The 25593-nt window shown below is 56.3% G+C and overlaps 1 protein-coding gene, 1 long non-coding RNA gene and 1 other non-coding gene across 3 annotated transcripts; all 3 read right to left on the bottom strand.

Moving 5' to 3' along the window:
* Positions 1–348: 348 nt before the first annotated feature.
* MYO1G (myosin IG) lies at positions 349–16694 on the bottom strand. The gene is made up of 22 exons (XM_030795840.1): positions 16496–16694; positions 14487–14695; positions 14188–14281; positions 13108–13273; positions 12798–12851; positions 9743–9853; positions 9300–9416; positions 8470–8694; positions 8227–8372; positions 7675–7789; positions 7340–7510; positions 7048–7118; positions 5510–5584; positions 5231–5363; positions 4297–4463; positions 3700–3907; positions 3264–3487; positions 2580–2724; positions 2050–2154; positions 1741–1854; positions 657–811; positions 349–582 (listed from the first exon to the last, which is right to left on the bottom strand). Exons 1-22 carry the CDS (start codon positions 16588–16590, stop codon positions 426–428), a joined length of 3057 nt encoding a protein of 1018 aa, XP_030651700.1. The 5' UTR covers positions 16591–16694; the 3' UTR covers positions 349–425.
* A 3965-nt stretch (positions 16695–20659) lies between these two features.
* LOC100600954 lies at positions 20660–24870 on the bottom strand. The gene is made up of 5 exons (XR_122027.3): positions 24547–24870; positions 24052–24128; positions 22064–22133; positions 21525–21749; positions 20660–20959 (listed from the first exon to the last, which is right to left on the bottom strand). It is a non-coding gene; the product is annotated as an uncharacterized LOC100600954 (long non-coding RNA).
* Positions 23409–23541, bottom strand: LOC115831057. Its single transcript, XR_004026605.1, has one exon. It is a non-coding gene; the product is annotated as a small nucleolar RNA SNORA9 (small nucleolar RNA).
* Positions 24871–25593: the final 723 nt, after the last annotated feature.

Genomic DNA, 25593 nt, shown 5'->3' with positions numbered 1-25593 from the left:
CGCTCGGCAGCACATCCCGTGACAGCTCTCGGGGCTGCTCTGTCTCCAGGCGTGCTCCCCAGCCCTTCCTGAAGATGAACCCCAAGCCTTCCCCAGTGGCCCGGTAGGAACAAGGCCGGGAGCCCTGTGGAGAGGAACAGGGGACCACTGCGTGGACAAGGCAGGCTGGGGCACAAAGGGCACTGCTTCCTCTGGATAGCGCTAACTCCGAGAGCTCGGGCTCCTATCCCCAGCCAGGCTGCCTGGCCTCCTGCAGTCGGGGCCCCAGCGGGTGAGCGGGGCGCAGGTGGACCTGACAGAGGAGGCGGCCGGAGCCCCTGCGGGTGAGGCGGCAGCGGCGAGTAGGAGGGCTGACTCAGAGGGTTTATTTGCGGCGGGGGCGGGGCGGACAATCGGCGGCCTCGGGGTGCGGCGGATGCGGGCGCTCAGCGGCTGGGCCAGAGCAGGGTGAAGGAGCCGCGGGCGCAGCGGAAATCGGGCTCTGGCTGCTCCGGCCTGGGCTCCACGGAGATGAGGCGCCGAACCCCGCGCTGGCTCAGTGGGATGCAGTCGGAGACGCGAACCTCCAGGGTGCGGCCCTCCCTGCGGCAGGAGGAGGGGTCAGGGCGGCCGCGCGGCCCGGGCTTAGTGCCCGCCACCGCCCAACCCGCACTCACCCCTGGCAGTGTGCGGCCAGCACGCCCACCAGCTCCCCAACGCGGTTGTCCAGTGGCGGCCGGGAGCGGTGCAGGCACACCACGAGGTCGTCCTGGCCGCGGGCGTGCAGCACCACCAGCTGGTCTCCTCCGCTGGTCACGCTCAGCCCCGTCACCTGTGCGGAGCGCAGGGTCAGGGTGCAGCCGCCTCAACCCGCACCCCAGCCTAGCCGGACTCACCCACTCCCCAGGAAGCCTCTCCCGAACCCCCAAACGCACCTGGGGAGCGCCGCCCTCGCCAGGGCCACCAGCCCCCCACCGACCCCTCCTCCCTCTCGGGGCCCTGCGGACAGGGGGAAGCTTGGGCGGAACGCTGCACAATAGGATTTTCTCCAGGACGGATGGTTCCAGATCCTTGCTGTCCAACAGGGCCGCCACTGCTCACCTGTGGATGCTGAGCCCTTGCGTGTGCTACTGCCTGGAGGAGCCGTTTTTAGTTCTAGGTCACTTTCACTACATTTAAACAACCAGGCCGGCTCTGGGCTGTGGCATTAGACAGCGAGGCACTCACCGCCCTTTCTATTGGGACAGTCATGGGACCCCTGAAACTGTGGGAGACCCAGAGGTAGCCTGTAGCTTGGCCTTGATCCCTGCCCCTGTCCTGTGGGAAAGAGAATTTATGGGAACAGCAGCTGCTAATGAAGGGAGCAAGTAGGCCACAGAGCTCGGCAGAAAGTTCCAGAGTGGCCGGGACGGTATCCCACAGGAGGCCCTGAACATTGTGGCAGGGACTCAGTCTCAGAATGCTCAGGTGGGAGAACCCCTAGCTGGGCACAAGTTGGAAGAGGGGACCATTTGGCTTGGCTAGAGTGTGAGAGTGTGGGGGAGGTGACTGGGCTGGTAGGGATCACAGGATGGGACCTTTCTCTCTGTGGGTGTGGGAAGCCACTGCAGGATTTTCAGCACGGGTGCCACCATCGCTGAGTTTTAGGATGGTCTGGGCCATCACAGGTAGACAGGGGGGAGAAGCATGAGGTAGGACTCTGAGCAGCCCAGCAGTGCCCCTCACAGATGCTGCACGCTACCCCCAACCCACGTTGCTCACCGCCTCAAGGGGCACGGCCCGCATCACCCGGTACTGCCGGTCAGGGTCCAGCTTGTAGAGGTGCCGGTCTGTGAGCAGGAGGGCCCGGTTCCGAATCTTGTGGAAGCGGTTCACCTGTGGGAGAGGTGGCCGGACCCAGGCTGGTGCTGACCTGTCACCCACCAGGGCCCCAGGCCTTGGCAGTACCTACTGCCTACGCTCCCCGCTGACGACAGTTTCGGGAGTGTCAGGAGCAGCTGGGCCTGGGCTGGGGTTGCCTCCATTTTCTCCCAAGTGCCCCCCCACCAAAACTCTGCACCAGTTTCTAACCTTGCGGACGTGGCTTGAAAAGAGCACAGCCCCGAAGCCATCTTTGTCCCGAAGTGTCTTTAGTCGCTGAGCAAACAGGCTTGATGCTGTGGGATTGTCAGTGGCCTGAGGACAGATGGAGGGGAGGGGGCGCTGCTTGGGATTGAGTCATGGGACCAGACTCAAATGATAGCAGCTCTCTGTGAATCAGCACAGCTATCCTTCATCTCGGGAAACTGAGTCACACAGACATGTGCATCAGCTGAGCAGTCCTGGATTTCCTGAGGGCACAGAGCCCTCTTGTGTTGACTTCTAGGCTGCATCTGAGCCTGGCCCGCCTGTCATCCACACCCACCCCTGAAGGCCACAGCTCCTGAAGCCCAGGTTGAGACCTTGCAGAGCTCTGGTGGGGGCTGAGGTGCAGGGCCACCAGGACAGACAACCCCAGGCCTGGGAGAGGACATCTGAGGGGACCTGGTCACAGCATTAGCTGAGAGCCCTCTTTGGCAGCCCACTTCCCCCTGGCAGCCCTGGACTCGCCTGGCACTTACAGAGGACAGGTAGTCTCGGGCCCAGGCCCGCCGGCAGCCCCAGTCCTGACGAAGCCCTTGCAGGGCCCCCATGGCAGCCACCTTGGCCTTGATCTGGGCCATGTCTGAAGGGGGGATGTTCTTCACCAGCTGCCGGGCCCGCCACCTGGGAGAGGGCATGCAGTCAGACAGATGCAGGCCGTGTGTTCATGTACTCCCTGAGCCCCCTCTCCACGGAGGAAGCTGAGCCCTCAGCCTGGTGCTGCCTGCCTTTCATGTCCCAACCTCTGCTGGCCTCTCTGGTCTTGGCCCCTTGTGCCTAACGCTCGTTCCTGGAAGGTGACCCAGGGACCAGCAGTCGCCCAGCGCCCTCCCGTTCTGAGCATGCTCTGTGCCCCTCCTTCTGGAGAACTCCTACTCAGCCCTCAAGACCCCGCTCAGATGCAGAATCCCCTTACTTCCCAGCCCTGATGGGCCTCCCCCTGCAGGCTGCAGCCCTGGACCTTGAATGCCCACCACAGTACCCAAGATGGTCAGGGCTCTGCACCAACTGTGGGACATGAGCAGTCAGCTAATGTGGCATAGCATCCACCTTACCACCTATCAAGGGGGCTGATGTGTCTCTCATCCAGGCACTGCAGGCCTGGGATGATGGGTTAAGTGGATGCCAGCTGAATGAAAAGTGTGGTGGGCTGAGAGTAGTACCTGCAGAAGAGTGCGTGGCAGGTGTCCTGGAAGGGCTGCAACACAGCAGGGGGCAGCGGCCACACAAGGTCACGCCCGTAGAGCGGCGGCTGCCTTGCAGCCTGGAATCGCCGCTGCAGCTCAGCCAGGTGAGCCCGCACCTTGTGTCTCCGGAACCAGCGCATGATGGTGTAGATAGCCCTCAGCCTCCGGCAGCGCCACCTCGCCAAGGTGCCCCGCCATGCCTGGGTGGGCCAGGCGGGATAGGATACGCAGTCAAATTCAGTCAGGCCCTAACCCTTAGCCCCAAACCTGGCCCTAAGCATTTATTGAGCACTCCCTGGCCTGTCTCCAGCAAGCAGAGACTCCTGTGAAACTTACAAGTGTGTTTTTGGCCCCTGGGACACAAGCTTTCCCCACCTCCATAGTGGATGTCTTCCTGCCCCGCCCACCTCACCTTCTGCAATAGCAGCACAATGATGGGGATGAGGCGGGCTCGGCTCTGCTCCAGTGTGACCAGTGTCTGGGGTGAGCGGATGAACAGCTTGCTGTGGCCAAAGGCCACATCCCCCTGCAGCCCGTGCTGCTCCAGGAGCGCGCTCACAGCTGCCTTGTTGGAGCCCAGCAGGTGGTTGGGCCATGTGTATTCACAGGTCATCTTGTACCTGTTACCACAGGACAGGGCAGTGTGGTCCAGGCCTCGGGGAGAGATGAGAGCCCACCCTGCCCACCCCCCACCTGGGGAGATGGCAGGGATACAGAGTGTGTTCCTGGAGCACTTTTGACACCTGTGCACATGTGTCTTCCCATACACATGTCCTCACATATATGTCCTCACACAGCCCTCATACCCATGTTCCCACCTGTATGTCCCCACATGCATGTGCTCACACACATGTCCTCCCAGATATTTTGGTGTCTTGAGGCCAGCAGCATGCTGGTTCCTGCTTGTATCGATGTTTGCGACGTGCTGTTTGGGGACCCTCTGCTCCTACCCCTTGGACTCCACACAGGGACTACGGCCCATGGAGTGATTGATGTCAGGTGCCAGTACCTGAGCAGGAATCGAGAGTAGGGCTGGCGGGAAGCGAAGCCAGCCCTGCGGACCCTCACGTTCTCCAGCAGCCCCAGGTATGCAACCTGGTGGCGACAGTGGTTCTCGTCCAGCTTCCCAGCTACCTTGTCCTCATTGGGCTTGATGCAGCGGACGTAGAAGGGCTCCTACGGGTACAGAGGGGACTTGGAGAGGGTCTGCGCCAGCAGCACTGTGCACCCTGCCCCACACCAGGGGCTTCCCAACTCCTCAAGGTCCCAGGCCAGGAGGAGAGTCGGGAACAAAGAAGGGAAATCAGCAGAACAAGGGCCCTGGAAGCCCTAAGTGCTGGGCAGAGGCCAGCAAGGCCAGGTTCAGAGCCAGGTTCCAGCCCCTGGTTGGGGGGGCAGGGGGGTGGGCGTGGCAGGGGCAGGAGCAGGCCTCGCCCCATCTGCCTTCCTTCTCTCCTTCCAAAAGGGGCTGACATCTCTGGATGTTCTGTTGTTAAGCTCACCCTAACATATCCTCTCCCCCACCCTTCACCTGTTCCCCCTCTGACTTTTGACCCAAAGGTCCCCAAGAAAGCTTGTGCCAGTTTCCTGTCTCTCTGGCCCCACCTGCCAGAAGAATCCTGGATTTTTGCCAAGAGCTGGGCTGGGCCAAGCCAGCCTCTCAGCAGGGTCTCCCCAAACCCCTCCCTGTCCAAGAGACAATGGGGCGAGGAGAAGCCTGGGTTCCCCATGATTGATCAAGACTCAGCCCAGCCTCTGAGGCCCCACATCTCACCTGTGCAGTGGGTGGGGTCCACTGCTAGAGCAGATGTGGCTCATACAGACAGGACAGGAACCCTCTCCCCACCATTATGATGTACAGAGGTGGTTGGGACCCTACTTGGCACCGAGGGCACAGAGAGAAGGATCCAGAACAGCCAGAGTGGGAGAGGGGTGGAACATACCTTGGAGGCAAGGTTCTCCACCAGGGCCACCATGGAGTTTTTGAAGAGTGTGCCAGCTGTGAGGGGGCGCTTGGTCACCTCTGTGATGTCCTGCTGCCCGTCCGGCCACATGGCCCGTAGAGTGGGGTCCGTACTGCAGACACAGGCCGAATTCCCAGCCATCCTCAGGGAGAGCAGCCCCGCCCACCCCTGTTCTGACGCTAGTCAATGCCTGACCCCAGAGTCTCTGGGGCCCCAGGGCCCTGGCCCTCCCTATGGTGCCCAACAAGCCGTGCTCACCTGTTGTACAGCAGCCGTTTGAAGTCCTGGAAGAGGAAATCTCTGTTCTTGTCGATGAAGCCTTCCACGGAATACCTGCCAGAAGCCAGGGCTGGTGAGGGAGCAGGGGCGGGGGCTGCCAGGCCAGAGTGCTAATGACCCCAGCAGCCCCCACTCTCTTCCCATCTGCCTCTGTTCCCATGGGTCAGTCTCTCTTCCTCCCTCTGCCTTGGCTCCTCTCCTCCTTCCCCCTCACACCTGCTTTCTCTTTCATCACCTAAGACTCCCTCCCTCAGGAGACATTTCTCTCCTGGAAGATGAATTGAGTGGTTAAGCCCCCAGCTCTGAAGCCAAATGTCCTAGCACTGACTGAGTCCTGCATCTACCACATGCCTGCTGTGTGACCTTGTGTCAGCCACTCAACCTCTCTGTGCCTCAGTGTACATCAATTGCCCAGAACAGTGCCTACTGAGTTTTGATAAACATCAGCGACTACAACTATGACTAGGAACTCCTGAGTCCTTAGCCTATTTTGATCAGTGGGCACTGAGAGCCTCAGAATCACTGTCTAGTTCTTGGACTGCTAGAAAGGTCAGCCAAATCTTGGCTCCAACTGCAGCACCTGTGAAGGCTCAGGGAATGGATTTTTTTTTTTTTTTTGAGAAATAGTTTCACTCTGTTGCCCAGGCTGGAGTGCAGTGGTGCGATCTCAGTTCACCACAACCTCCGCCTCCTAGGTTCAAGCAATTCTCGTGCCTCAGCCTCCCAAGCAACTGGGATTACAGGCACGCACCACCATGCCCGCATAATTTTTATATTTTTAGTACAGATGAGGTTTTGCCATGTTGGCCAGGCTGGTCTCGAACTCTTGGCCTCAGGTGATCCACCCACTTCGGCCTCCCAAAGTGCTGGGGTTACAGGCATGAGCCACCTCAAGCAGGCAGGCATAGATTTTGCGAACAGATACAGGTAGATGATATTGGGCTGCTTTGTCATCATCATCTATTCTATTTCCTCTCCTTGAGAAGTTCTCCTGAAACACTTGTACCTCGCTGTGAGTAACCTTAAGTTATTTTGGGATGTGGCAAGCAACACATAAATTAATAGCCACCATGACAACCTCTGAAGGACACCTGGGCTTTGGCACTGGGAGTGTAGTCCAAGTATGGTAGCGAGGCCTCACCTGGGAGCTTGTTAGAAATGCAGAATCTCGGCCCCCTCTGCACCTTCTGCTCCCTCCCCACCCCCAGCTCACCAGCCTGCAGCCCCCCACCCCACAGATGCTGGTATAGGGTTGGGCCCAGACATGAGACGTGGGTATTTTTTAAAGGCTCCCAGAAGAATGCAGCCATGGTTAACCACTATCCTCAAACCCTGTTTCCTGCTTTTCACTTGTGAATCTGCTGTCCCGCATGTTTTCAGTGTCTTAAAGGAGTGGGGGTGGCAGAAGGGGCCCTAACACCTGTCTCCCAGCCACTCCCCTGAAGCACTCCTGCCCCATGACACATGCCATGGTGCCTGTGGGAAGGCCAGGGATGTGGGTGGGAGGGGGTCCTTACGTGACATCCCCTGCATAGTGCTTGATCCGGAAGTCTCGGCCAAACTCCATGGTCTTGTCTGTGGGGCAGAGCTATGGGGACAGGCTGAGGTCAAGGCACAAAAGGTATATGGGGGGTCTGTATGAAGGGATAGCCCTGCCTCCCCACCTCCAGGGCAGAGAAGGTTGCCACAGTGACGACAACGGCACCAAAGCTGGGTCCCCAACCAGGCCCCACGAGGCATGGGCAGTGTGGGGCCTGTGGGGCAGGTCCCACCAGCCCACTGTGGCGGCGCTGGGACAGCCGGGGGCACCTGGCGGCTGGTGTAGTGTAGGTGATGGCGGTGGTGTGTGTCCAGGGTCTGCAGGAAGATTCGGTCAGTGATGGTGCCAGCAGAGCTGCAGGCCTCGTCCAGCACGGCCAGGATGCCACGGTGGGGCCGCTCCACCAGATCCACAATGGTGGCATTGTTGAAGTACTCCACCTGGGGCGAAGGCAGCCAGCAGGGAAGCTCCCAAGGGCTCTCAGGCCACCAACCTTCCTCCACCCCACACTCAGCCACCTGCCAGGCCAGCCCGGGCCCCTCCCCATGGGCTGAGGCCCCTCCACACCCCATCGCCTGCCCTCCCTGCAGGCCACAGTGCTCACGCTCTGCCAGGCGATGCCCTCGCGCTCGTACTCCTCCTGCTCCTGCTTCAGGATGAGCCGGATGAATAGCTGCTGCAGCTTCTCGTTGCAGTAGTTGATGCAGAACTGCTCGAAACTGGGGGTGGGGTGGGCCTTTCAGAGGGGAGGTCGCTGCTTGTGGCGTGCATGGTAATGGATGACTGCTCCCCTGAACATCTCTGCTAATGTTCATCGAGGGTTCTGGTGCCAGCACCCTGTGTGGCTTCCCTGTGGCTTACGTATCCCTGCCCTGGACTCCTTTACCCCACCCACACCTCCTGCATGCGCGTTCTGGAGCGGATTTGGGAGTCACGACCAGGAATTACTCATGCCCCGTAATTCTGCCTACCATCAGGACACCAATGGCCAGAGCGTGCAGGTGAGGCAGGTTTGGGAGGCATGAGCCTTGGGCTCAGGGACCAGCCAGGAGAAACCCAGACATTCCTGCTGCCCAGCCCCAGCCGAGCTTTCCAGGACTAAGTGGGCAAAGCTGCTGGGCATCAGAGGTGGAGATGTGGCTGGCCAGCCACCCACCTGTTGATGGGAAACACCTCGAAGCCATAGATGTCCAGCACGCCAATGACTGTGTCCTTGCCATCACGCCGAGGGTCCCGGCCCCGGGGTTCCATGACACTGTTGATCCTGTTCACCACCCACTCAAACAGCCGCTGGTACACCGCCTGGCGAATAGGAACACCCTGCTTCCTGCTGCCTCTGGCCTGGCCTCCCCCATGAAGGCCTCCTGGGCTTCCCTCCCTGTGCCTGCCCCCAAAGTACCTTGGCACAGGCATCCCGGGCATAGCTGGCCTCAGCTGCAGTGTGGCCCTTCTCTATGAGTTCCCTGCCTCCCGAGGCAACTGTGCGAGCCAGCAGGGAGCGGAGCACGAGGTCCCGGGGTGTGGCCGTCAGCTCAGCCACATGGTCCACCAGCACCTCCTCGGCCACTGCCAGGCCCTCCTTTTGCAGCCCACCCTCCTCTGTCTCCACAAACTCGATGTTTCCCTGGTGATGGGAAAATCATGAACAGTCCAGGCTCCATGTCCCAAAGGAGCCTGGACAACTTTGGACAGGAAGGAGGAAGGAAAGCAGGGGACATGGATGCGGTAGAGTACAGCTCCTTCTCAGACTAGCGTGGTCAGCTGCTCACCATGGGCACAGACACAGCCAGAGATTAGGGGAAGGGGGCATGGGCACACCAGAGTCTCTGCCAAGGCCTCGAGTCCAAATGATATGTGAATGACCCCATCGCATCCTCCCAGCAGCCAGAGGAGCCCTGCACTACTTACTCCTCATGCTGCTTAGAGAGAACTGAGGCCAAGAGGCACTGAGTAAATGCACCCAAAGCACACAGCTCATGACTGCACTAAGAGGCAGTCTGCATGATGCTCAGCTTCTACTGTGCCTGGCTGCCCTCGCCCTAAGAATGGGGTCTGGACCACGTACCAACTGAGCTCATCACTCAAGCAGCTGAGCTTCTGCAGGAGAGGCAGTCAGCCTAGCACATTGCTGGGGAATCTACAGCCAGTCTCCTCCTCCTCCCTGGGTGCTTCCCAGCCGGGAAACCCCTGTGGGGAGGTAGCCCTTGCAGGCTTCTGAGCCAGGCTTACCAGGTGCAATATGGCAGCTAGGATGCGATGCACAGACTCCACCTCTTCAGGACTGAAGCCGATGACCCTCATGGCCTCGGTCACTGCCTGGTGGCTCTGCTCATCACTGTCCAAGGCCTAGGGTAGAAGGGATTCATCACTCCAAAGCCACACTGGGCCCAGGACATCTGTCCCCCTTGAGGCTTGATTCCTCCATCCTAGGCACCTGCTCACCCCTGTCCCCTGTCCCCTTCCTGAACCCTGATTCCTCCAGCCTAAGCACCTGCTCACCCCTGCACTCCGTCCCCTCCATCAGCCATTTTCCCTCCACCCCGAGCACCCTCCCCACTCACCCAAACAGTTCACTTCACCCTGGCCTGTGCTGAGTGCTGCCCATTCCCTACCACCACACTCAGGCCCTGACACTGAGCCCAATTTGAGCCCTTGGTGCCCCTCACACTCACACTGTGCACAGTCATGTTGAGTCCTGCTCCCTGGCGTGTGAAATTGTATACAGCAGGGTTTCTCTCCAAGTGCAGTTCATGCAGCTGCTTGTCCTCACTGCCTCTCAGCAACTAGAGGACACAGACATCCTTTAGACAAATAAGCTCCCAGGATGTCCCCCTGTACACACACAGAGGCAGGAGAACAAACAGACTTGTGCTTCCTTCCAGCATTGAACCAACAAACATGGGGGAAGGTCAGACAGTGTGAACACTCTGTGTGCCAGCGAGCTCCCCATTTAGCTGTTCAGTAGGTCAGGGAGCTCCATTTCAGTGGGAGCTATGACTCCACCATGAAGACACTGTTCTTGTGCCAGACCTCATCTTGGTGGGGAGCTCAGACCCTGTGGAGACATTGCCCTTGACCCAGGGGGATCCCACCTCAGTGGGTAGCTCAGAGTATGTGGAGACACTACTCGGGTCCCAAAACCTCCCACTGAGTGAGGAGGTAAGAGTTTGTGGAGAAACCGCAGAATCCTAGGGAGCTCCACTTCAGTGGGAGCTCAGAGTTACTGGAGATCCTGCCCCTGTCCCAGGAAGCTCCACCTCAGTAGGGAGCACAGGTTCCGTGGAGACATTGCTCTTCACCCAGGGAGAGCCCATGTCCTAGGGAGCTCAGCGTCTGTGGAGACACGACTGGTGCCACATGAACTCCCACCTCAGCAGGGAGCTCAGAGTCCATGGAGACACTGCCTGTGTCCCCAAAGTTCCCACTTCACTGGAGACAGTGAGAGTCTGTGGAGATCCTGCTGTTATTCCAGAGAGCTCCACTTCAGTGGGAGCTCAGAGTGTGTGGAGACCCTGCCCTGTGTTCCAAGGGGCTCCCACTAGTGGGAAGCTCAGATTCTACAGAGACAATGGTCATGTCGCAGAGAGCTTCCACCTCAGAGGGGAATGGAGAGTTTGTGGAGACACCGCCCATGTCCCAGGGAGCTCCCAGCTCCGTGAGGAGGTCAGAGACCATAGAGACACTGCCAGCGTCCCAGACAGCCCTACTTCACGGAAGCTCAGAGTCTGCGTGGACACTCCTTGTGTTCCAGAGGGCTCCCACCTCAGGGAAGCTCAGAGTTATTGGACACTGACTGATTCCCAGGGAGCTCCACTTCAGTGGGAGCTCAGAATCTGTGGAGACGCTGCCACTGTCCCAGTGAGCTCCACTTTGGTGGGAGTTCAAAGTCCAAGGAGATATTGCCCCTGTCCCAGGGGGCTCTTACCTCAGAGCAGAGCCCAAAGTTGGTAGAGACACGGCTTGTGTCCAAGACACGGCCCAACTGAGTGGGCAGCCCAGAGTCTGTGGAGACACTGCTTCACATGTCCCACTGAGCTCCTACCTCAGTGGGTAGCTCAGAGTCCTTAAAGACAGTGTCCATGCTCCAAAGAGCTCCATTTCGTGGGAGTTCAGAGTCTGAAAAAACTCTCTGTGTCCCAGGGAGCTCCCACCTCAGTGGAGAGTTTATAGTTCATGGAGACCCTGCCCAAAGTCTATGGCGCTCCCATCTCATGAGGAGCTCGGAGTCTGTGGAGACCCTGGCAACGTCCCAGGGAGCAATCCCCTCAGCCGGGAGCTCAGAGTCATTAGAGACACTGCCCATGTCCCACCGAACTCCCCCTTCAGTGGGGGAACTCTGAGTCCATGGAGACCCTGCCCGTGTCCCAAAATCTCCCACTTCAGTGGGGAGGTAAGAGTCTGTGGAGATCCTGCCAGAGTCCCAGGGAGCTTCATTTCAGTGAGAGCTCAGAGTCTGTGGAGACGCCCTCTGTGCTCCCAGGGGCTCCCACCAGGGGGATGCTCAGAGTCTGTGGAGACACTGCCAGTGTCTCAGGGAGCTTTTACCTCAAATAAAGCTCAGAGTCCACAGAGACACTACTGGTTTCCCAGTGAGCTCCCACCTCAGCGCAGACTCACTGGGAAGACAGCCCGGGGGGCTCCTACCTCAGTGGAGCTCAGAGTCCTTACAGACACTGCTGTGTCCCAGAGAGTGTGACTTCAGTGGGAAGTCAGAGTCGTGAAGACACTGCCGTGTCCCTGGGAGCACCACACCATGGAAGCTCAGTCCTTAAAGGCACTTCTTGCATCCCAGGAGGATCCCACCTCAGCGGGCAGTTCGTAGACCCTGGAGACCCTGCCCGCTACCCAGGGAGCTCCTGTCTCATAGGGAGCACAGAGTCTGTGAGACACTGTGCTTGTCTCAGGGAGCTCCCACCTCAGTAAGGAGCTCAGAATCCATGGAAACACCGCCTATGTACCAGGGAGAAACTGCTGTGTTCCAGGCAGCTCCCACTGCACTGGGGAGCTGAGAGTTGGTGGGGACCACGTCTGTGCTGCAGGGAACTCCTAACTCAGTGGGGAGCTCCAAGTCCCTAGAGACACTGCTCCGGTCTCAGGGTGCTCCCAGTTCAGTGGGGGAGTTTGGAGTCTGTGGAAACCCTGCCTGTGTCCCAGAGGACACAGTGGGCAGCCCACAGTTTGCAAACACACCGCTGGTGTGCCAGGGAGCTCCACTTCAGTGTCAAGCTCTGAGACTGCAGAGACACTGTTTGTTTCCAGGGAGCTCCCACCTCAGTGGGGTGTCAAAGCTTGTGGAGACAGTCCCTGGGCGCGCCTATCTCAGAGAGGTGCTCAGAGTCAATGCCCGTGTCCCCAGGAGCACCACTTCAGTGTTGAGCTCTGATACCACTAGAGACACTGCCTGTAATCCCAGGGGACGCCCACCTCGTGGGGAGCTTATTGTTCACAGAGACACTTTATGGGTCCCAGAGAGCCCTCATCTGGAAGTGTCTCAGATAAAGGGGACATCCCGCTTTTGTTCCCTGCAAGCTCACACCCTCTTGTTTGTGGGGTGTGGGGTACTGGTTGGGGTAAGTGTGGTGGAGAGTGAGGACAATGGGCTAGGTGGGGTTGAGTGGGCAGAGAGGGGGAATTGGGGTAGTGACGGAAGGGTCACAAGCTGGCCCAGCTTGCTGCCCTCCCTTTCCCCACCCCATTTTTCCACCTCCCCTTGCCCTCATGGCTTACTTGGTAGAAGGTGTGGAAGTTTCTTTCACCCACGTGCTGCTTGAGGACCCGAGACTGAGGAGAGAGGGGCAGATGGACTCAGGCCTGGGAAGGAGTCTGTCCCTGGGGACCCCATCTGAGCATTCCCAGGTGCAAGGAAGGCTGGGGGTCACAGAGTCCTGACTATGAGGACACTGAGGCCCAGAGAAGGGCCACAGGGAGAGAGAGCGCAGCCCTCCTAAGCTGCACCGTCGGGATGGGTACCTTCCCAGGCCTGGGATGGATCTCAGCCAGGGCTCCCCATGGAGGTCTCCTCAGCCCACCTGCCCACCTTCTCCAGTAGGTAGCTGTGGATGTGTCCCCCGATCGGGTCCCCCTTGAAGTCGAAGTTGATGTCCATGTACTTGCCAAAGCGGCTGGAGTTGTGATTGCGGTTGGTGCGGGCATTACCAAAGGCCTCCAGCACACAGGTGGACTTGAGCAGCACGTCCTTGACCCTGTCAGGGCAGAGGGGCTGGGGCTCAAGGCAAAGACTTCCCATCTGGGGAATGCTGTCCCTGCCCCTGAGTCTTCCCAACAGAAATCACAGCATCTCAGGATAGGTTCCTCTGAACTTGCTGAGAGGTAACCAATGGCCTGGCCTCACCCAGTGTTGCCTCTGAGGTTGTGTTACGGTGACTTCACCTCTGAGAGGCTGGGAAATGCACTTGCCAGGCTGGCTGTGCTCAGCACGGTCTGTGTAGCATTGAGGTCCTTGTTTCTCACAGCCACCTCTTCCCCTCCCAGGCCTCAGCTGCAGCCTGGGGAGGAGGGGCTGTTCTGACCACTGGGCCTTAGACCTTCAGCTGCAGGGGTGGGCAGTGGTGCTGGCCATATGTGCTCAGGAACTGACATTGCTTGTCCCCCCTGAATCTCATCTCACTGTCTCTTGACAGGAAAAGACAGGCGCTGACAGAGGAAGCTGCTTCCATAAGGGACAGGTTTCCTGGTTTCAAGGCTCCTGGCCATCACCCACACAGCCACCTGGCATGCTTGGCCATCTTGGCCAGGGCCTGCCAGCTTCTCCAGGTTTCCATGGAATCCGCCTGCTGCCCTGTCCATGAGCCATTTCAAGCATCTCTGGGCCCTGCTGCACTTCTCCTCATCCTACCTGTGGCTGCTGCCTCCTCCCAGCTGGTAGGCCCAGTCCCTTGGCTAGGTCTCACCCACCCAAGGAGAGGTCCTTGGCATGGGTCACCCTGTCTCACCTCTGGGTGTGTTGGCGTTATCTGGAAACTTCCCAAGTTCCCACTGAACTTGACCTGAGCTAGACTCCAGTTGCCGTCTCTTGCTCCCCAGAGCCAGCCCTTCCTGCCACACTGAGGTCCCTGGCCTGCCATGCTGAGGCCCAGGGCTGCCCATTGCTGCTCACCTCTCCACCTCAGCCCTCTGGCTTGGATTGGTGACAGCAGCGATGTACTGCATGATGTGCTTACTGGCTTCTGTCTTCCCTGCCCCACTCTCCCCTGCCGGAAAGACCAGAGTTGACAGAATCAGCCAGGTTTGCTCTCTTAGCCCAGCTCCCTGTGCCCACTCACACCCCCAAGACTGGCAAGATGGGGTCCTAGGGCCCCCATCAGGACATAGGGCATAGGAGATGCTCTAATGGCCCTCCCAAATGTTCACAAATGAAGATGCCGAGGGTGGGGGCCCGGCTGCAGGGACAGGTACCTGAGATGACGATGCAGGTGTCCCTGGACCGGTGCTTCATTGCCCTGTAGGCGGCGTTGGCCACAGCATAGAGATGGGGTGGCCGCTCATAGAGCTCGCGGCCCTGGTACCTGGCGATGGCCTCAGGCCCATACAGGGGCAGCTCCTGGTAGGGGTTCACGGACACCAGCACCTCACCGATGTAGGTGTAGATGCGGCCCTTCTCGAACCTGGACACAGCAGGGGCAGGCCTCAGCACTCACAGGCTTACAGGCACCCACCCACAGGCCTCTCACCAGAGCCCATGTCAGGGCCTGGCCACAGTAGGCCAGCGCTCCCACCCTGAGGGGCTGAGAGCGGAGAAGGACGAAGGGGGCAGGTGTTGACCTTGCGTCTCCCTGGTACCATCCTGGGTGAGCTGAGCCACTCAGAGACTGTCCCCATTTCGGCATAGAGTTTGGGGTCCACAGTGGTCTCCCCAGGGGTCCCAAGGTCACTGGAAACATGATCACCCATTTTGCAAAGGAAACAGACTTGCCCAAGACTGCACTGGGTGCAGTGAGTCAGGGCTGGCTCCTGGGGTGAACCCTGCAGGGCAGATGGGAAGATGGGGTTGAGAAGAAGTGACTGGGCTGGGAGGGGAAGGAGGGGCCTCCTCGGCTGTTTCCTGTCTCAAGGCCCGGGAGGGAACCCAGAGACAAAAGGGGACCCCACCCAGCCCCACCCAGATGACAGGGAGGGGGTTGTCGTTGTCTTTGCACTCCCCACCCCCCAGCCTGAGGCCAGTGGCTGCTGCCTCTCCCCTGGCACAGCCTCAGACTTCTTGACCCTTTCCTTCACAAACTTGGTCACCAGTGGGGGTGGATGTCTGCCCTTCTCTTGGCCTTTCTGCCCCTGGGAGGAGGACTGGCAGGCCTGCCCCTCAGACCCATCTCCCCTTGGTGTGTGGTACCCACCCTTCCCTGGAAGGCCCTGTCTCCCAGCAGCCTGTCCTGGGTGGGCCTGTCCTGAGGTTCCTCTTTCTCCACCACCTCTGACATGGGTTTTCCTGGGCCTAGCTCCCGTCCTCCTACAAGCTGGGGATGAGGGCGCAAGTCACCCACATCTCCGGGGCTCAGTGTTCTCCTCATCAAAATGGAGAGGACAATGTTTCATAAGCTCATTTTATAAGAATGAGGTAGAACAATGTGCACAAAGTGCTTAGCTCATGTCCCGGCTAGCCCTCCTCTCTTCGGGCCAGGCTCGTGGTCTCTTGACTTCTGTGCTTAGTGGGGATCCTGGTCCCCAAGCTGTCCCCAGGGAGCTTCCGGAGCACACAGCAGGTGGCCTTCTGCCCCTCCCTGGGAGTCCTGGCAGGAAGCCTAGCTGCCTGCATGGCCACCCTACTGTGCCATGCCCCTACCTCCCGGAGTTCTCCCTGCCCTCCACCTACCCTCCTTGATGGTAAATTGGGCTCCAATATCACTTCTACCAACTGTGTCCTGTGATACTCCATGTACCCCAGGAGAACGTCACCTCAATCTGGTGGGAATGTTTGGACCCTAGGGTGGAGCCTGACTGCTTCATCTCAGTGTCCCCAGGGCTCAGGCCAGGCCCCATGGATGAGATGCATCGAGGGAGCATCAAAAACTGGCTGGGAAGTGGCTGGAGGGAGGTGCCCCTGGTCCCTCCTGGAAAGATAGTGCCTGGTACCTATCTGTCCAAGAAGTGTCATGCCCTGGCCCCGTCGGGCAGGAAAGAAGGGGCAGAAGACGCCTGGACTGTGTGGGAGGCAGGGGTGGGTTGAGGTGGTGGGCAGCTCCAGTGCTGATTTGCCAGCCCTGACAGGGACAGTTGCTTCCTTGTCTGTTCCTGTCCTCTGGGGCCGTGCTTTGAGGCTCTCATTTCAGCCCCATCTGGTCTGGGTGGGTGTGTGCCACTGCCCCCTCCCTTGGACAGCAGCGTGCCTTCCTCTTTCCCTCAGGTCTCTGCGAGGATGCAAGATGGGAGACCCTGGAGGAGGGGAGCCACTGCTCCTGCCCTGGGCCTACCTGAGCTGCAGGTTCCTCATGAAGTCCTCCATGGTCACTTGGTCCAAAAGCACGAAGTCAGGTTTGCCATACTCAGGGCCTTCCTCATCCTCCATCCTGCCGGCTGGAAACACCTTGCCTCACCTTCCTGTGCCTGCTGGAAGGACAGTGAAGGAGAGGGGGAGGGAAGGCTGGGGGAGGCCCCACCGCCCCCGCCCTGCCCCACCAGCCTCCTCCAGTGCTGGTGTAAAGTAGGAAGTGGGTTCTAGTCCTGGGAGGGGCTGCCCTCCGCACTTGCCACTCCTTCCCCCTCGAGGTGCTCTAAACCCTGCTTCCTGTCCCTGCGCCCCACAAGGAGGCTGTGCCTAACGGTCTGACCCGTTTGCACACCAGGGCCGAGGGGCCGGATGTTGGGTCCTCCCCGCTCTGGAGGGTTCTTTGCTGGCCTCCTTCGGAAGCTCCCCTCCACCCACAAGCAGGAGACAAGACTCCGTGGGTTGGTTTCCAACCCTGGTGGCACGTTAGAGTCACTTGTGGGACTTTAAAGAAAGATTTTTTGACATGATCTTGGTTACCTGGCTGTGCATGTCTCTCAAGTCAGAACTGAACACTAGATGCAACTTACTGTATGTACATTGTACATTAATACAAAAATGAAAAAGGATCCTAATGCCCAGGCCTTTGGGGTGGGGGCAACAGCCTTCTTTGAAGTGTGAAGGCCACACTGGGGTGTAGACGATCAAAGCTTCTTGTGTGACCTGCCAAGGGCCAGTGGTCCTAGCACTGCAGTTCCCCACCCCAGCCACGGGGGAGGGACAGAGGACCCCAGAGGATCCTCTGCATGGGGCTGGCCTTCAGTGGGACCCCTGTGCCCCTAACTGTCCTCTGCCTTGTACTTGTGTCCAGCCGATCCCCCATAAACTGCAGCGAGGACCAGGCACATGCCTGGAGCCCCGGGGCCTCATCTCAGATCTGCTGTCCCTGTGCTTTGAAGATGAGGCAGCGCATTTGGGGAGCGGCTGCATTTAGGGAGTGGCCAAAATCTCCAAACACTGCATTCCTGACACTTGGTGCTCCTGGAAGAAGTGGGAGGGGTGCAGTTCTCTTAGCTTCCAGGCAGACTGGAAAAAGTTCTTTCTCATCCCAGGACAGACTAGGGCAGGTCACATCCATCCTCTAGGAACACTGGGGCAATTCTCTCATCAAAGGTCAAATGGATGCAGTTCTCTCTCATCCTACAAATAGACTGGGGACATTTCTCTTTCACCCCTTCTCTCATACAGGGAGGTCAGAGGGCAGACTCCAGAATTCCCAAACTTCAGTCATTCATGTGCTGCCTTTGAGATTTGTTGTACTCATAAGCACTAGTTTAACTATTGTCTTTCAGTCATCCCATTTTTTAAACTTTGAAGTAATGGATAGGCAAGTTAAGGTTATTTTTTTCTCTCAAATACCTTAAAGCAAATGTATTCCTGATAAAACTGAAAGTACTTATCCAAGTACCTAATAAAACTGAGTCATGCACCATCTGTGATAAGGGGCCACTGGCCTGAAAAATCCCCAAATTTGTAAGTGGGCGGCCTCTGGTTCCACCCTGGGCCGGACCTGGGGCTCCTCTTGGGCAAATTCAAATTCAGTCCTTCGGAACTCTGACAAGTGTGGCCTCCTCCCCACCCCCAGGCTCTTGGGCTGGTGCTTTTGAAGGGTTTCCCAAACCTACATTCAAGTCTGGGAATTCTCACCCAGACTCTTGCCTGCTCATCTGCCTTTTCAGTTTCACTTCCCCAACCCCTAGGGAGTCAAGCCAACCAGTGGAACCAAGATGGCTTGTTCCAGTAAAATGTTAAGGACGCCGAAATCGGAACTTTGCAAACTCTTCATGTCACGTTATCATACTATTTTGGGTATTTCCCCCACCACTAACCACTTAAAAATGTCAAGACCACTCTTAGCTCAGAGATTTGGCTGGCGGAAGGAGTTTGCCTGCCCTTGCTTTAGCCGCTGCTGGTTGCTGGGACCCTGGGCGTCCTTTCTTGGTAGTTTGCACAAATTTGCCATGCATTGCCTCATTTGACTCTCATGACACATGTAGGAGTTACTGTTATTTTCATTTTACATATATTAAAACCGAGGCCGAGATGACATCACTGCAAAGGAAGTTCCCTCCCGGGTCAACAGACCTCTGGGCCCTTCTAGCACTGAATTCAGTGGGTCCTACTCAAACCCCAGGGAAAAGCCGGTCAGTCAGAGTTACGGCCTGGTCCTCAGAAGGCAGGACAAATGGTAGCTCTATCTGCAGCTTCCCCAGGGCATGCTCCTTACGGGTTATGACTGGTAGAACAGGTAGATGAACAAAGACAGAGGCTCCTAATGGAAGGACAGCAAGGAGGGTCTACCACCAACTCAAGCCTGGCAGGGGCTGAGGAAACCATCCTGGCCCTGGTGAGTTTCATTCTCATTATCTCATCTGGATCAGTTTCACAGTGCCTCCCTCCACCAGGGCTCCTACTGCTGCACCTGCAGATCCCTTGCCCTCACCCTCCTCGATGCAACCTTCAAATCCCAGGCTTGCTCTGTTGGTGCTGACCTTGCAGCAAATCCCCAGCTCCAGAAAAATGACCCCTTTCAGGGGAGTTGCTTTTTCAGCTCTACACAAGTGTACCATAACTTAGTATTTCTATTAAAAATTTTTTTTTTACCTCATCTGAGGTACCATTGGGCTAATTGTAGGGGAATGGCTCTACCAAGGGGTGTACTCTCATAGGCCACAGGCCACACAGCTCAACTGAGCCTCCTGGAACTGAGAGTGGAGGCCTAGGAGGCGCTGCCATAAGGCCAGCTCCATTCCCCACTCCATCCCTCTGGGAGGCTATCAGGAGTTGCTGTCTCCTGGGATTTTTTTCTAAGCAGGGATGTGAGATTTCCGGTTCGTACTCCACTCCCCCCATGGTATAGCCGCAAACTAGACAATCTGCTCAGCTGCAGTCTAGAATTGGCTCCTCAACGAGGGGAGATGCTGTGCCTCCTGCTGCAGGCCCGTTTGGGTGCTTTTCCATTCACTGTCAGTAGTAAATCAAATGTAAGTCACTGGAGGCCGGGCATGGTGGCTCACGCCTATAATCCCAGCACTTTGGGAGACTGAGACAGGTGGATCACCTGAGGTCAGGAGTTCGAGACCAGCCTGACCAACATGGTAAAACCCCATCTCTACTGAAAATACAAAAATTAAGGCATGGTGGCATATGCCTGTAATCCCAGCTACTTGAGAGGCTGGGACAGGAGAATCGCTTGAACTCGGGAGGTGGAGGTTATAGTGAGCTGAGATCATGCCACTGCACTCTAGCCTGGGCGACAGAGCAAGACTTTGTCTCAAAAACAAACAAAAAAAATGCTGGGCCTGGTGGCTCACGCCTGTAATCCTAGCACTTTGGGAGGCTGAGGTGGGGGTATCACAAGGTCAGGAGTTCCAAGACCAGCCTGGCCAAGATGGTGAAACCCCATCTTTACTAAAAATACAAAATTAGCTGGGCATGGTGGTGGGTGCCTGTAATCCTAGCTACTTGGGAGGCTGAAGCAGGAAAATCACTTCACCCGGGAGGCAGACGTTGCAGTGAGCTGAGATCATGCCACTGTGCTCCAGGCTGGACGACAGAGACTCCCTCTCAAAAAAAAAAAAGTCACTGGTACTTTAATGGCTCTATTTGTCAGGCCTTGGCTTGGCCTGCTGCAACATTCCTTGACAACATCCCCAACACCAACCTGGGGCACATCACACATATTAAGGGTATTACTTCTGTAACTTGTTTGAATGCTTAGGTGAATACCTAAGACTATCTGAAGAGACAGAATGTCTTATCGAGCCAACCATCAAATGTTCCTGGAAACCACTAAGGACCTCAAGGTAAAGCTCCTGATGACAGTGCCTTTGTGCACCATCACCTCACTGCAGAACTCAGCCAGTTGGCCTTGGCTTGTGAACTCTCACCACAGCTTGCCACTGTCAGTTGAAACTGGTGGCACATGCACATAAGATGATCAGAGTTCCAAGTGGCTATCTACAAGCATGAGCATTGAGAATGGTGAAATACTTGGGGATCCCTTGGACTTAGCTGACAACTCCTTCAAGAAGACGCAGGGTCTTCCTATCTTTGCATCTGGCATATGTAAAGAAGAGGCAAGACCAAATCACATATTTAAATCCATATTTATTAAATATCCCTTGTTTTTCATTCAGGAGATACCAGAAGGGCCCAGGTCCCGGTGCACAGCAAAGCTTCTCATTCTGGAAGCAGAGAACCTGGCACCCAAACCTAGGGCCAGAGGTCTGTCTGTCAGACCCACAGCCCAGGCCCAGAACTGGAAATTCCTGACTCCTTCCAGAAGGGCAACAAGTGAGGTTTCAAACTTGCTCAATGAAGATGCCAAGGCTTGCATTCAAATTCAGCTCCACTCCTCACCAGGTGTATTAACACAGACAAGCCTCATCTGTAAAAATGAGATGAGAAACACTTCAGAGACCTGTTGTGAAAATTAAGTGACATAATTGATACAACTAGGGATTATTACAAACCCCTATTGTCATCAGTGGCAACAATAGAACTGAACCCTACTTACCAACTCCTGAACCCACCCCCACCATGAGCTGAAAGGCCTGTGACCAACCTCAGTGGCAGCCCATGCCCTTTCCAGGGGCTGAAACACTGGCCACTGACCTAAGGTAACTCCCGAGAAAAGACTATATATGTTGAAACCAAATCACAAAAGCAGTAAAATACCACCCCCAGGAATCAGGGTTCATGAGTCCAAACACTAGACAACTGTTTGTCCCAAAATAGTATTGTGAGCTTGAAGACAATGAACCTTTCTGGGATTCAATCACCTGACTTACAATACGGGAAGGTCAAAATAAGGCGATGGTTTCTGAACTTTTCCTTAGACAGGTGACTCTAAATAAAACAGGAGTGATCGCTTCTCGGCCTTTTGGCTAAGATCAAGTGTAATAAAACAGGAGTGAAGTGACTTGCCAGGTCAGACCTTCCTGCACACTTACCCCTGCACAGGTTCCAAGGAACAGACTGGCAGCCACTGAAGGTATCTTCTCTCAGGTCAGGTCCCCTCTAGCTCTGGCAGCTCAGGATTGCTGCTGTAGAAACACTGAGGGATGGCAGGCACTCTTGTGCCAAGTGCTGGGTCAGGGACACAGAGTGAAGCCACTGGTGAGATGTGGCTGTCAGGAACTGGCAGCTAACAAGGTCGCCTCCCAGTTTCATGGACACTGGTAGAAAATACAAAATTCCTCGATTAGGGACAAGGGACCACTGATTTTTCAAAGCAATAGCAATAGCAATAGCCAGAGCATCAACATTTTCCACCACCCTCCCAAGCCCCAGTTCCCTTGGGGAGTCAGAGGCACCTGCATAGGCCACTGGACTACTACCGGAAAGGAGCGCAGGACTCTACCCTTTCACAACGCACAGCAAGAATGCCTGCTCTCTGCTCTGGAAGAAGGTACTACCCCCTACCTTCCAAGGCGGTAGAACATCCTTGAAAAGATAATAACTGAAAAGGGGTAGCCAGTGCTTTACTCACAAGACTGCTTGAACATGAGACTCAAGGAGGGACCTCAGCAGGCCTGGGGTGTTCAGCAACTGTTCCTGGCCTGAAAAGACAGAATCAGCTGGAAGCCTCTACCTTTAACAGGTGACCCCACCACCCAGAGGAACACAGGAGCTGTGCTGCTCATGCTATGCTCAAGCCAGCAACACTCTTCCCATCCCAGCCAATCCTTTAACACACCTAACACCAAGACAAGAACTTGAAGGCACCCATCTCCTTCCCATCCAAACTTCCCACCGGCTTCTATATTCCACTCAGGCTGCAGGGTTAGAGAGGCCTGGCATCAAACCGTGATCTGCTGGTTTGTGGCTGGGCAACCCTGGACACATAATTCTAACTTTGGGCCCCTCATCTGTACTGAACTTAAAAACGACCTCATGGTGATACCTCAAAGATTTAAAACAAGAATTAAGAGGTTTGGTGCAAAATAGGTGTTCAACAACATTAGCACCTTCCTCTTCCATGAGTTTTTTCCTTTAAGATGAGCACACACTGGCCGGGCGCGGTGGCTCACGCTTGTAATCCCAGCACTTTGGGAGGCCGAGGCGGGCGGATCAGGAGGTCAGGAGATCGAGACCACGGAGAAACTCCGTCTCTACTAAAAAATACAAAAAAAAAAAATTAGCCGGGTGTGGTGGCGGGCGCCTGTAGTCCCAGCTACTTGGAGAGGCTGAGGCAGGAGAATGGCGTGAACCCAGGAGGCGGAGCTTGCAGTGAGCCGAGATTGCCCCACTGCACTCCAGCCTGGGTGACAGAGCAAGACTCCGTCTCCAAAAAAAAAAAAAAAAAAAAAAAAAAAGATGAGCACACATTGACCTCACCCTCCACTAGCTCCTGGGGCACTTAGCTCCTCTGCAGAACTGAGACTTTGGTTCTCTTTGCTTTGCCTTGTAAATATCCTGTTCCATGAGTCTCTCAGGGCAGGACTCTTCCCTGTTATTCCTCTTCACTGTTTCAACTCCTACCCTTACCACCTCTCTTGGCTTCAACCTCAACTTTTATAAGGCTTTTGCTTTAAGTGTATAATAAAATAAAATTTGTACTGAGCCTGGAGCATAGCAAACACTCAGGATTCCCTTCACCTTCCACACCAGCATTGTCCAAAACAACTTCCAAAGCGACAGAAATGCCCTCTAATCTGTGCGGTCCAATATGGTAGCCACTGGCCACCTGTGGCTACTGACCACCTGAAATGTGGCTAGTGTGAAAATGAAATAGAACTCCAAATTTAATTTAATCATGCGTGCCAAGTGGCTGCCACATTAGATGGCACAGAACTATACAAGGTCCAGCACACTAGATCCAGAAGGGAGGAAGTCATTGTCTGAAATTTCTATAACCTTGCTCTGGATGGAGCAGGGCAAGGCCTCAAACCGTTTCAAAACTATTCTAGCAAGCACTGAAGGAATGCATAGGGTCACCGCAGACCCAAGCACGCTGGAGGCTTGCTACCCTCATTCACCCAAATCTCCCACACTCAAGAAATCTGGCAGTCCACTCTCACTAAGCACCAGTCCCTGCTGGAGGCTGTGGGAAGAGACCAGAGTTCAATTAGGCACCTGAGCTTGGTTCCAGGAGCCCAGAGCTACTGATGACTCTCAGGGAAAGATCCTTTCTGGCTGAGGAAGAAGGGAAGGTGTCTTGGAAGAGATAACCTTATTAAATTATTAAATAGATCAGACAACACGAACCAAACTTCCACATTATTCTATGACACTACAATTCCAGCATGGCTTTTCACTGTGACCAGAAACATCCTTATCATCATGTAGTTAATATAAATACTGCCTTTTCCCCTTCATTTTTTTCTCATGTATCTTACGGCTCAGAAATCACTTCTGAAGGAGTAAGTAGGCCAGGCACATGAAGTAGATTTCATTTTCCCCATGAAATAATGGTTCAGTGAAAACGCAGGCCTAGTTCCAGGAAGGCAGAGTTGGGGTCTCTGCAACGTGATTTACCGGGGCATCTTGCAAAAGAGTTGCTGTGACAGTAAGCTCTTCCACTTTGAGACCGTCACCTCAGCCATGGCTCCCACCTAGAAGGGAACAAATGCAGTTAGTTCCAAACGCAGTTAGCTCCAGCTTGTGCCTCTGAACCATTATCCAGCTCTAGCTCCTTGCAACGCCTGGCCCACTCTACAGCCTCTCTTGCGGCAGGTCTACACGCCACCCCATGCCTTCCGGTGAGGTCCCTCCTGACCACACGTCCCATCCCACCTACTGGGGTCCACCCAGGTCATGCACTTCTCTGCTGAAAGAGAAGCACAAGGTTACTCATCACCTAACCCCCTCGTCTCCTCCGGGTAAAATGTTCCGAACGCGCTCAACCGCCTCTTGCGAGGAAGTAGCACGTGTAGTGAAGGCTTGGGCTCCAAGAACCACTGGTGCCCCCACTCACTGCGGCCCAGCCTCCCACGCCGCCCGCCACCGAACCCGATCCCCCAGGACCCCTACCTGGGCTCAGGAATGGTCAGGCAACACGTGGGGCCCAGGATGGCGGTGGATGACTAGGCTGCCGAAGACGGCGCCGCTGCGAGTACGGAGTACGGAATGCGGAATACGGAGTACAGAGTCTGCCAGCTAAGACTGACGCCGCGCGCTGCGCCGCGCAGCTCGACGCCACCGCGTAGTCCCGCCCCGAAACCGTGCGTGGCCGGGGCCACAGCGTTTGGGGTAGATGACGTCACGCGGCCGCGGGCGCTCACTTGGTAGGGTGTGCTGGGGCGTAGAGTTTAGGGTCCTGAGGCTGCGTCCGCGTGTCATCTCAGTGGAGTCTCTCGACCGCCCTTTGTTGCCCTCCTTTAGTGACCAGAAGGCTGGAGTTACGTAATCTGCCCCTACAGCTGAAAGGACGGGGGCCTGACTGTGTGGCCTGGAGGGGCGCGCTGAGCCTCTAATGGGTAGTGCCTTCCTGGTGCGGCCACACAGGCGGGGCCGGGCGGAATCCAAGCACGATGTGGACACGGAGCCTTGGGAATGAACAGGAGCCTGCCTGTGGGAGCATGTGGGAAAGGTGATGCAGGTGGAAGGGCAAATACAAATTATACATAGGGTTTCATTTTCCCTGCGGAAAATAAGGGACGAGAAACCACTCCCCTCCCTTTTTCTTTCAAAATATCAGCCTCTCTCCTTTCCAAATGTACTCAAGTCTTTTTCTTCTATGGCCGGGCTCAACTCAGGAATGTTTCTTGGGAGCCATCTCCTTGAAGTGTAATTGTTGGCTGAGTACGGTGGCTCATGCCTGCAATCCCAGCACTTTGGGAGGCTGAGGTGGGCGGATCACAAGATCAAGAGATCGAGACCATCCTGGCCAACATGGTGAAACTCTGTCCCTACTAAAAATACAAAAATTAGCTGGGCATGGTGAAGCGTGCCTGTAGTCCCAGCTACTCGGGAGGCTGAAACAGGAGAATCGCTTGAACCCAGGGGGCGGAGGTTGCGGTGAGCCGAGATCGCGCCATTGCACTCCAGCCTGGGCAACAAGAGTGAGACTCCAACTCA

This window comes from Nomascus leucogenys, chromosome 17, assembly GCF_006542625.1.
Source record: "Nomascus leucogenys isolate Asia chromosome 17, Asia_NLE_v1, whole genome shotgun sequence".
Taxonomy (NCBI): Eukaryota; Metazoa; Chordata; class Mammalia; order Primates; family Hylobatidae; genus Nomascus; species Nomascus leucogenys.
The sequence above is the reverse complement of the archived record's forward strand: the minus strand, read 5'-3'. Positions and strand labels throughout refer to the sequence as shown.

Bases quoted from the DNA above. Each gene is read 5' to 3' on its own strand.
- MYO1G (XM_030795840.1), bottom strand. From the start codon at position 16,590: ATGGAGGATGAGGAAGGCCCTGAGTATGGCAAACCTGACTTCGTGCTT. The intron at 14,282-14,486 runs GTACCTGTCCCT...TCTTTCCGGCAG, and splicing joins CACCTGCATCGTCATCTCAG to GGGAGAGTGGGGCAGGGAAG. The intron at 7,511-7,674 runs GTGAGCACTGTG...CCTTCGCCCCAG, and splicing joins AGGGCATCGCCTGGCAGAGC to GTGGAGTACTTCAACAATGC.